Source organism: Periplaneta americana, chromosome 2 (genome assembly GCF_040183065.1).
Source record: "Periplaneta americana isolate PAMFEO1 chromosome 2, P.americana_PAMFEO1_priV1, whole genome shotgun sequence".
In the NCBI taxonomy this organism is placed as follows: domain Eukaryota; kingdom Metazoa; phylum Arthropoda; class Insecta; order Blattodea; family Blattidae; genus Periplaneta; species Periplaneta americana.
The window spans coordinates 96,220,318-96,231,541 of record NC_091118.1 but is presented as its reverse complement, the minus strand read 5'-3'; the positions used below and the strand labels follow the sequence as shown (position 1 = coordinate 96,231,541).

Here is an 11,224-nt window from a genome sequence, read left to right as displayed (position 1 = left end):
CTGTACATTGCGGTATTGTATTTATTGTAAGTTACTTATGATAGCAATTCTGAAGTTCGATGTTAATTTACAGTCCTGGATACACTTTACTCAAAGGAGAAAGAGTTTCCGAACTGCCAAATTTTAAGAATGTAGCGAATTTAATTTAATACTGTACATAAAATATAAGTATAAGAATGAGTCAATATGTTTTACGTACCTTAAACATAAAAAGATGATGACAATAAATAATGGAAAGTAATTTTTTGACTTTTTATTATGATTCAACAAAATTCTACAGGTGGAGCATTAAGTAAACAATTAACTTAACTGTAATTGCAGCTGTTGGAATGTTGTATGGTTTACAATTTGAGCTGGTTTTAGTCCTGTTATGCAACAAACAATAAGTTTTGATCTCTAAACATAACTGACTAATGAAATTTCTTAAACAACTTAGTCACGAGTTTTTTTTTTAAATACATTAAATTTAAATCTTTATTATCTTCAATCGTTATTATTTTCATGAAAACTTTTTATATCGACACAGAAAGAATTTTAAGTTGCTGGTACGTTTCTTATTTAGTCATTATTTATCAATGAACGAACATTGTACTATGTTGCGTTAAAATTATTATTTGCACTTCGTTTCACTTCATGTTATCAACATATTAATTGCACTGTAGTGCACTATTACCGGTACTACTTCAATTTGAAGTTTCTTTCTAATGTTTTTGGCTCAGATTTTTCAATGATTTGCATTGCTAAACATTGCCACTATCTTTTCATCAAATTCTGTAACAGAATTAAATCTTCAGAATTTATATAATTCCATGAATCTTGTTCGTGATTTCTTACTTTATTTGTGGTTAGTTGTTCTTTGAAATTCCCTTTTTACAATTCGATGAAATTATTTTATTCGAATTTGTCAAACATGCTTGTGACTTCTTACTAAAATAGTCCATTTTACTCTAATGTTGTGTTTATTTATAGTCAGTTGTCTCTACATTGCCTTTGGTTTATTTATCAGGTGTAGAATTTGAAATATTAGTGCCAAAGGTAGAGTAATTACTGCTTTCTTATTCTGTGTCCTAAGTGTTTCATACGTTTATGGGTGCCATTGAAGTTTATATTATTAGAGATTGATAAGAAATGTTTATTAGTTGTTGCTTTATCATTATTTTATGGAGTATAAACTTATTTTGGTTTCGGAGCAAATAGAGTTCCTAGATTCTCATTAGAATTTTTCCATTCTTGTAACTTCGGGTGTAGGCCTATGAGATGAGGTGCTGAAGAACTTCGCTGTGGAATATTTGAAAAATAAATTTCAGTTTGTTTGTTTGTCATTAAGTCACCTTCACCAACACTGTGACTAGACATACAAGTTTGTGGTGACTTAAACTGTTTTCCAAGAATGTCGAAGATACATGACTTACAAGAAATTGAACCTAGTTTGGGCAGATCCTGTACTTGCGACGGTGTTCGTACATACTTCCTGTAGTGTAAAATTTTAATCTCTTCACCACTATCATCGGAGCTCGTAAATGTTTCATTAGGGTTTGTTACTGCATTTTTCTCTCCTTCTATGTTGATTACAAATTCTTTTCTATTTGCTTCTTCATCACCCTTGCTGTGAACAGTAAATAGCTGTCTATCTCGTTTAGTACCATTCTGAAATTGTTTCATTTCATGTTTAGTTTCTAATCTTCCCTCTTCTGAGGTACTACATTCTGCAATTTCTTCTGGTTTTCTCATTTCACCTACATGTAACTTACTTGGAGAAAGGGGCACATTTGACTTTGCTGATATGATGGTTAATGACTGGTTGATCTTGGCATTAGATTTCATTGTAGCTAACGACGCATTCTTTGTAGCAACTGAGCTTGGATTTGGAGTCATTTGCGAAATTGTGAATTCTGACGTTCTGTTTTCGTTCAAGAAATTGTTCTCATGTTTGGTGCGGTAACCCGGCTGTAAATATGGTTGATGTTCTTCATCTATTGTAAAAATTCTTTGTAAGAAACGTCGTTGAGGTCTTGCTGTAAGAGCTGTCAGAGCTCGTCGATTATTTCTTTCTTCTGCTCTGTTTCTCATAAACCCAAAGTAATTCAAGATTAAAAACATAATTAATGAAAATGCTGTCATTATTGCTAATATTGTAGAGCTACATATTATTTGCCAACCAAAATTAAGGAGCACATTATGACTTGTACCTAGATTTATATTTGAGCCACAAATGGGTGGAAAAAATGTTCCAAACAAACCACATACTAAATGTATGGGGATTATATTTGCATTATCTTCTATTGATGAAGAGAATAATAGTTTCGCTGTAATGAAGAAAAATAATGCTCCAGCTGCACCCAATCCAAATGCCACCAAAGGATTGTACACGTCAACTCCTGCTGTAATTGTTACAATACCTGCAATAGATCCTTGCATGCAACGGATAACAACCCAGTAATCAAACATATCACGAGCTAGTATGAATTGTAAAATGACAACAGATATTATTCCAGCTGCAGCAGCCATTATATTATTTACTGTAGTTAATCCTATATAATCTGTTGGAAAGTGTATTCTTTCGTAGGTTGGAGTTGGAAGGCAGAATCCCATAAGGCCGATAATTATTAATATGTAACCTACGATGGTATTTCCAGGTGAGTCAGGTGGAAGCGACGACTCATCTATATCTCGTAAACGTAGCAATCTCCTTCCGAGAAACAAACCTCCAAATAATGCCATAACTCCTCCAGTAACATGAATTACACATCCACCTCCTTGATCTTTGTAGGACACTTTATGATTGCTCAGTATAGATTTGAACATCCATCCTGAATTAGACCAAACCCAATACATGAAAACGGGCTGGATAAACATAGAAAAAAGCGATGTAACTATGACGTACCCTATACAATGCATTCGACCAGCCATCATTGTAGTGAAAATAGCTGTAGCTGTTGTGACAGCTGCCCACCCCAAAATTCCGTTATTCAAGTCAACATCATTGGATATAATCCAGCTTTCCCTGCCATTTATTCCATCTGCATTATGTCCAAAAGATAATATATAACCTACAATGAAATAAGCTGTTGAACCAGAAGCAATGTCAATAATATTATGTAGAAGTATCATTTGTACATCAGTAATTGGTATGCATCCAATCTGAATTAAAACAAATCCAGCTCTCAATAATAAAGTCAAACCTCCTCTGAAAAATGTTGCTGCACTGCCAAAAGTACGTGTTGTAGTTCCATTGAAGTACAAAGTTTCATTAGAATCATAATATTGAGTACTGGTATAGAAATTACAGTCATCTACCATTTTTCTTCCTTTAATTGTGAATTTCCACTCGAAAATACATATGATTTCTATGTCATTTCGTCATATTTATCAAACATCTATTACTAGTAAATTACAAATTGTTATCACTTACAGTAAAGGAAGTTTGAAAAAAAAACAAATTCGCGGTTTAATATTGTTGTAATAGCCACAGCCTTCTTCATCCGTAGTGTGTTATACATCCGTACATTCTACATCGTGCTGAATGTAGTATATTTCTTACTTCGAGCTTTGCTCCTGTGAGGATTCGCGGTTGCCGCAGTGTAGTGTGGGAACATGGCGGCAAGTGGTGTGGTGTGTCGTTCTAATGTGCTTTTAGTATTTGATTTAAGTCGTGCTTTCAACTTATCATGCTTTGTTGGTGCTGGACCATGTAATAAGGTAAACATAAACTACATGTTTATTTACTTTTTATTAAGTTACATGACTATTTACAGAAAATACGCTATAAAATGTGTCGGCACCATGTTGATGTTGGGTGTAGGCGTAACTACAACTGCAGGCGAAATTGTATAAAAATGATGTTAAGTGTTAAACGCTACATATAAATGTATTTACAAAAAATCTAAAAAATAACAGTTATTATTTCTACGTAGTAAGATAGTAGTGGCATTTCTATAACGGAATGTTTAATTAACTTTCTAACCTCAGCTAAACGAACTGTCACACATGATTCCATACGTCAATCGTCTTTATCGTAAGAATATAAAGCATTTGTAGCCAAAACTATTGGTTGTCAGCTTATATTTGTGTACGCATTTAAGTGATTCATATATATTTTGCCTGTAAGGTCCAGGTTTATGTTCGTGCAATATTTATTTTTCCATTCGCGTTCAGGAATCATTTGAGCCGTATTTGCCCGGGTCAGCGACCCGGGGAAAATATTTTCGCACCTTCATGTACAGTACAGTAGAATACTTATTTCAAGCACCTACATTTAGCATCTGAATTCGTAGCTGACATGTAGTACCATAATGTGTAATATCGTTCATATAATTTAGATGATAAACATTGGTGAAATGCTGCGGCAAAAGGAATAATGAAAACATGTTTATGTCAGTTGCATTGCGTCAAAGTAGCGCTGGCTGTTTGATTTATTTACCGTTTATTTTTAATGATATGAAGGTAAATTACAATTCATACCACATTACAAACATATTGATTAGTCTGTAATGGTTAGTCTTTCGATTGTCATGTCAGAGCAAGTGATATAGTTTTAAATTATTTCAGTAGAACTGTATTATCTTATCGTTGTTTTGCTAGGGACTCTCATTTGTTTAATTTATAATGGTCAACTTTCGACGTGCTTGCATTTTAAGGTGTATTTTTTTGCCTAAATTATTGGGGTAATGGATAGAATATGTATGCTCACTCATAGTTTGTATACGACTTAACATGATAAATTTGTTTGAAAATATAGTATTGAACGCATTCTTGAGGCAACATTGTAAAATAGTTTTTGAAGATTTCTTTTAAGTTAGTAAAAATGACGGAATAGAGTAGAGAAAGAACAGGAAAGAAGTTGAAAAGAACTATTGAAGAACGTAATAAAAATTGACAATTTTCTAGTTTCCGTTACTATCGGGATAGGTAGTTGTATAGCTAGCTGGTTTACGACATGTAGTAGAAGTGGATGATATTCTGTGGAAAATGTAATAGAGGTAACTATTAATTACTGTATTTGTTTTCTAGCGAGTCTAATATACTTCTGTCATAAATAATTACTCTGAATCAGCTACACACAAATAGTGACGAAATATGAATACGTATAAGTTACCCCAAAATAATATGTAGAAATAAATGGGGAGTGGGGAAGGAGGAAAGGCAGGGTAAGGAAAAAATTGATTTGAACAACTAGAGCCTATATCAGAGTCATGAAACTGGAACAGCCGTAAAAGGTTTGATGCTTGTGGATCGTGGTGATGGTACAGTAAATTATGATTGAAATGTGTAAGTAATTTTTATAAACATTTGATTTATTTGATCGTTTACGTAGTAGGTTCTTGTAACAGAGTGTGTATTTACTCAGTTGTGTTGAATTTGTTCAAGCAAATCAATGAAATCTACAAGAAACAGCTGAAAGATCATTCCGTATTCCCACATTGCTTCGTTTTACATGTTTAAATCTCTTAGTTACTACCAGAATTATTTTGTTACATTGGATAGCTACCATTGAGAGTAGGGAAATGAAGTAAGATAATTTGTTTTAAGAACTAAATTTATTTGTATTGTTATACTGATGTATTGATATATTTACACACAACATTAGATATTGACAAAACTGTTGAAGTGCACGGTACTCAGCATGATACTCTTTTTTGGACAATAAACAACTATAATATTTATTCGTGAAGGAATGTAAAGAGATAGGAAAGAGAAGTTCTTACCTTTGTCAAGACAAATAATTGTTTACCCATATCTCAAACACATCCATTATAGGAGTCAGTTTATCGGGAATACGATTCTGGTTTTATAAAATAGATATTCGAAAATTTCATTGTTTAGGGTAATTAAATAATTAAGAAGAGAGTTAATTATATGGGATTATTTGATACCCCTATGATACTCACAAAGGAATGTTCAACACTGAAAGGTTGCGTAGGACCTTCAAATTTTGGACACTGATACGTCTTATTAGTGTAAGATGTTGTGCCAAAAAAGTTGCGAAAATAATATGCAATGTATTAAAACTATGTTCCGAATATTGCTGTGAATCTAGTAGTTGCGTAGCCTTTTGAGTGTAACGTGTGACAGAGACAAGGGAGAAACAAGGCTGCAATTCAACGTTTGTAAACGCAGAGTTAAATAGGGTCCACATTACGAACAAATATTAACTGATTTCATGGAATTAAACAAACTCATAGTACATTAAATTCGTAAGGTATGTTTAATGGCCTCACAAGTTAAACCTATAACAGTATATTTTACAATATAAAGCCCATCGATACAGGTTCGTCTTTCTTAGAAGCTGTTACTATATTCCTTCTTTATTTCTCTTCTATCCTTCCACCTTTTCTGGTTGTCTATACACACTACTGTCTCACTGAACATAAACAGAAGAAAACTGTGAATTCTGTTATGTTACAATTAGTTGCATGAACCAGATAAGAATCATACATATTATATTTATCATAAGAGGAGTGTGTTTGCAAAAGTGATGATGTCACTTCACAAAATAGTCGTAACAGCGTAGAAACTTTCCTTGCTTATTACAAAATGTCGAGAAATAGCGAGGATTTAATCTTTAAAACTTTGTTCGGTTAAACGAGCGTTGAGGGACTTCCGCCGATTTTGGAATAGATACCGACCCACTTAGGTTAATTTCAATTAAGAAACACGCCAAACGAATTATCTTTGCACCAAAAACGGACGCTCCCTGGACCAAATTATCGTATTTTATAATTATTTGAATGCAACAGAAGTCAGAAGTCTTGCTAAAATCGGCGGAAGTCCCTCAACGCTCGTTTCAAAAAAAAAAAGAAAAAAAAAAAAGTAAATTTGAAAATTTTGTGGAGATACAGAAAATTTCTCATAAACTATTTGGTCAAGATTTTTATTTTATTTAGCATATAATGCAGTGCTCTCATTTTACGAGGAAACCTCACATCATTTCTCTGCCGGCCAACTTCCCGCTCTCCCGACCGCAGAGTGGGAAGCCAGTTCTACAAAACATCCCAGCCGTTAGGTGCTTCTGAGAATTGTACCGGAACGTGTGTGTGACTCGCTTCTGTATTAAGTAATCGATTGGAAAGTGTACGCCAGAGTTCCGCTGTAATCTAGTTTCCTCGTAAAATGAAAGCACTGTTTATGTAGTCTATGTCGTTTTACGAATTATGAACATGAAATATAACCATAGGCCCGATTATTAAAAACTAATGAGACTTTATGTGAAGTCAGAACACAAAATAACGCTTCATTTTGAGATCATCCGACTACCCACTTTTTCACGTTTTGTAATTACTGGTGTGTAGAATAAACTGGCAAATGAGAAGGACCACTTTGTATCGGCGGAAAAATGTTTGGACAAGAGAAATTAATTATCATATACAGACTTATTTCTACTTTTTGTTGCGAATTTCTAAGTTTGAAAGCCTGAGGCTGCAGCAAGGCTGATATAACGGGGAATATGAGTCAGGAAGGATTGTCGAAGAATTTACTATCTCTTGTAAATATATTTGTTACGCGTGAGTGAACTGCTGAAACAATGCATGAATTAAAATTTAAGGGAAAGAGTCTCAGTATACCACTACTTTTATCTCGATTTTAATAGAAATGTTTGTCAATAGAAAAGTCGTATTATAGTCCGGATCAGCTTACTTAATAGCCTAAAGGTGAAACCTAACCATTTTTCCCCTATTACTAAATATGCTAGTGGATTATAGTGATTTTCTAGATGTCAGGTTGGGTTTCCTTTTAACAACTTCGTTTCGAATTTCGAGTACTGACAAATACTACAACTGGCAGTTATTTTCTGTTATGTTGGCAGCAATAATTTTGGTTTACAGTAGAAAGAATCTGATGAATGGAATTACCTAACTAAGCTTGTGAAATTTGAACGTAATTAATAATTGGTATTGCCAGCATAATATTCATACCAATACATGATTCAGTTGTGAATGAGAAAGAAGCTGCTGATGTCCTCACTGCGGTGATAATTAATCCTCATGCTCCAGAAGAAGGATTGCCCGTGACTCAGGATTGCACCATAGTACAGTGTTTAGAATTCTCAAAGACAAATTTCATCCATACCATATTTATCTCCATCAGGAACTTGGGAGACATGACTTCCAGAGTCATGTTGATTTATGAAACTGGTTTCGAAACGCGGATCGTGATTTCGAGCTCAGAATTCTGTGGACTGATGAGTCAGCTTTCAAGAATAATGGTCAGGAGAAATCTCTACAATACCTATATATATATATATATATATATATATATATATATATATATATATATATATGTGTATAAACCAATAAACCACGGACATACTTCACTTACCTCGACTGCGACACTACAGGTTTCATTACCTACATCTGATTTTATATAACTAGTAAATTTCTGGCTATTTCTGGGCGTGCCATTCGAACTTCGAGTAAGCCTTTTTTTGGTTTCGTCTATCACTTTCATTCCACATTAGTTCATTATCAATCTTTCACCGGCTTCCGACCTTGCCTGTAAGCACTATGAAACATATTCACTGTGAATGTCATAGAAAAGTGAGAGTTTCATATCTGACCAACCACTTGAGCTTGAAGCTGATTGAGTACGAGGGAGAGCACTGAACAGTAGAGAAATAGGTGATAGATGAATAGATATATAGTAGAGAGGTTGGAGATAATTATATGGAGAAGAATTTGTTTTGGATAGTTTTAGTTCACTTATACTGCAAGGGACACATGCATTTATTTAACGCTTAGGAAAGATACACGAAAGATGTTACAGTTATTGAAGACTCTACCAACTATTATGTAGACACACACTAAGCGTCAGTTCTTGGAATCATATCGAACTCCATTCTATCGACCAAATTCGCGTACTTACCGGCCTTGTTTAATGACGTAGGGAAACAGTCGAAACATGAAACATACACAAGTTCGGTCACGTTACAGTTGTTTTGTTGTGGGATTGCCGACGGCAGGATTCGAAGCTGAGTTAGGAGGTAAGATGATAATGGTTGTTGCTTCCTCCCTTTCATATTTGTATCTATCTGAATTCACTGTCGCTCGAAGATGCCCGCAAGGAGGAATCTTATCTCACCTGCTATGTAGCCGTGTGGTGGATCTTCTTGTAGACATGAACAAGAAGGGATACTATTTACATCATTCATGATGGACTGGAAGAAATTAATAACTGGTGCATGAGAAAAGAATTTAAGATTAATCCCTCAAAAATAGTTACTGTTCCATTTACAAAGAAAATAAATTTAAATGCATTCGAAATTAGCCATTGCTGGTTCAAATGTAGGGATTTCAGAATTTGTCAAGTATCTTGGGATCACCCTGGATCTGAGGTGGACTTGGAATACTCACACTAAGAACATTAGGCCTACCTAAAAAGCAGAGTAGTCACTCATGATCTGTAGACGCTTAGTTGGGAATTACTGGGGCTTAGACACAGATCTGCCACTGGTTGTATGTCGCGATCATCAGGCTATAAGTAGGCCTAACATATGGGGATGTACATAGCATGGTGGCCGAAGGCATCATAGTACACAATGACAACGAACAGAATGGTCTTAAAGAGCCTACAAAGATTCGCCTGCTTATGAGCTATTGCAGCTCAAATCGACCGAAATATAGAGAAAATTGACCTTACAATTTCTAAATACAATGAAACTTTTTTTGTACGTAGAGAACTGTGATACAATGCTTTGTGCAAAGTTTGAGGCATCAGAACTTCATAGTGTTTAAATTAAAAATATTTAAATTTATCGTATTTTCATAAAATTTACAACTTTAAACTGTTGTAGCTCCGAAACCCTTTCACCCAATGATCAAAATCATGGTTTATTTTGATGCTGAGAAATTAAAGTTTATATTGACATACAGTATAAACAGATTTTCTTACTTTTTATGGAAATGGAGAAATTGAGATTTTTTTCTCATTAAGACGCCTTTGCCTAGGAAAAAATATTTAAAAAATATGTAGTTAGATTCCGCATTGAAATTACAAATAAACACATTTTTTACTGATGGTATGTTGATAAAGTATTGAAAATATCAAATAAAGAAAATAAATATACGCGCGTGAACTAACCAGCTGACTGTGAGATGGGAGCTAGCCGAGACAAGCAAGGCCAGGAGACAAACACGTGATGTTTCGTCTAGTAGCGCATAGCTGGGCTAGCTTTATCACAAGTTTTCATGAACACATGAGTAAAATAACGCCCAACGCTCGCTTATCATCATCTCTCGGCCAGTGCGTGTGGTACTGCGCCGTTCAAGTCTAGGCGTGTGAAAATAATTTATTTAATACCCTCGAAACTTATTGCCGTACCACTAAGCAAACAATGCCGAATTCCTCTTAATAATGCAAGGTTTTTTCTCAATATTTTTTTTACATTTTTACAAATGAGCAAAAAGCCTAAAAGTAAGTAAAATCAGATTATCTGTCTCTCTGTACACAGTTAAAATAAGGATTACTTCTTATCATAACCTACCAAATGTCAACTTCAAAATAAGCTCTCGTTCAATGTTCTACAGTAAATGGTTTCAGAGTTCCGAGCGCTGAAAGAGGCTTGTTTTTCTAAAATACGCTAAATTTGTCGCTCAACAATACGAAAACCGTTTGACTTTCGATAGTATATTTTTGCAAATGCATTCTTCTCAGCACCTTCTATAAATAGGGAAAAAATTAGAGTATAAAAAATGCGAGTTTTTTATTGATCGATTTCATATGGAATAGCCCATATGCACTACGGCAGCCGTGGCGAAAATGCGACTCGGGAGCACATTGTGGCTCGCAATGATAGCTGTGCTTTTCTCTTGCTTCTACCACCCCTAACCCCCACTCTCTCACTCACTGGAGTCAAACTCCGTTCCATTTGTATTTGCCTCTGAGCTGCGAGTGGCGTATCGTCGCAATGTCTCTCTCGAAACCATGTACCTCCACAAAAACGGAAGTTTCAAGTAGGATGGAAGGACGCATTTTTTGCTGCCAATATGATGAGAATATTAAATGTATGATTTGTTCGCAAGTATTACGAGGAAACGGTTGTATAACATAAAACGGCATTATACTACTGTACAGTTGTCAAAAAAAAAAAAAAGTGGCCGCACTCGTGAATAGCGAATATTTTCAAAGTCCACTTCGGGTCGCGGCTATGTTACACGATGCATGTGCTTGTACAAGCAGTTCCGGAACTATGAAAGTGTTCCATATCTGCGCCTCGTAGACCAGCGGTAGA

At 34.8% G+C, this 11,224-nt stretch overlaps 1 protein-coding gene across 1 annotated transcript; it reads right to left on the bottom strand.

Moving 5' to 3' along the window:
* Window positions 1-238: 238 nt before the first annotated feature.
* Window positions 239-3,402, bottom strand: LOC138694447 (ammonium transporter 3-like). The gene has a single exon (XM_069818162.1). It carries the CDS (start codon window positions 3,298-3,300, stop codon window positions 1,174-1,176), a length of 2,127 nt encoding a protein of 708 aa, XP_069674263.1. The 5' UTR covers window positions 3,301-3,402; the 3' UTR covers window positions 239-1,173.
* Window positions 3,403-11,224: the final 7,822 nt, after the last annotated feature.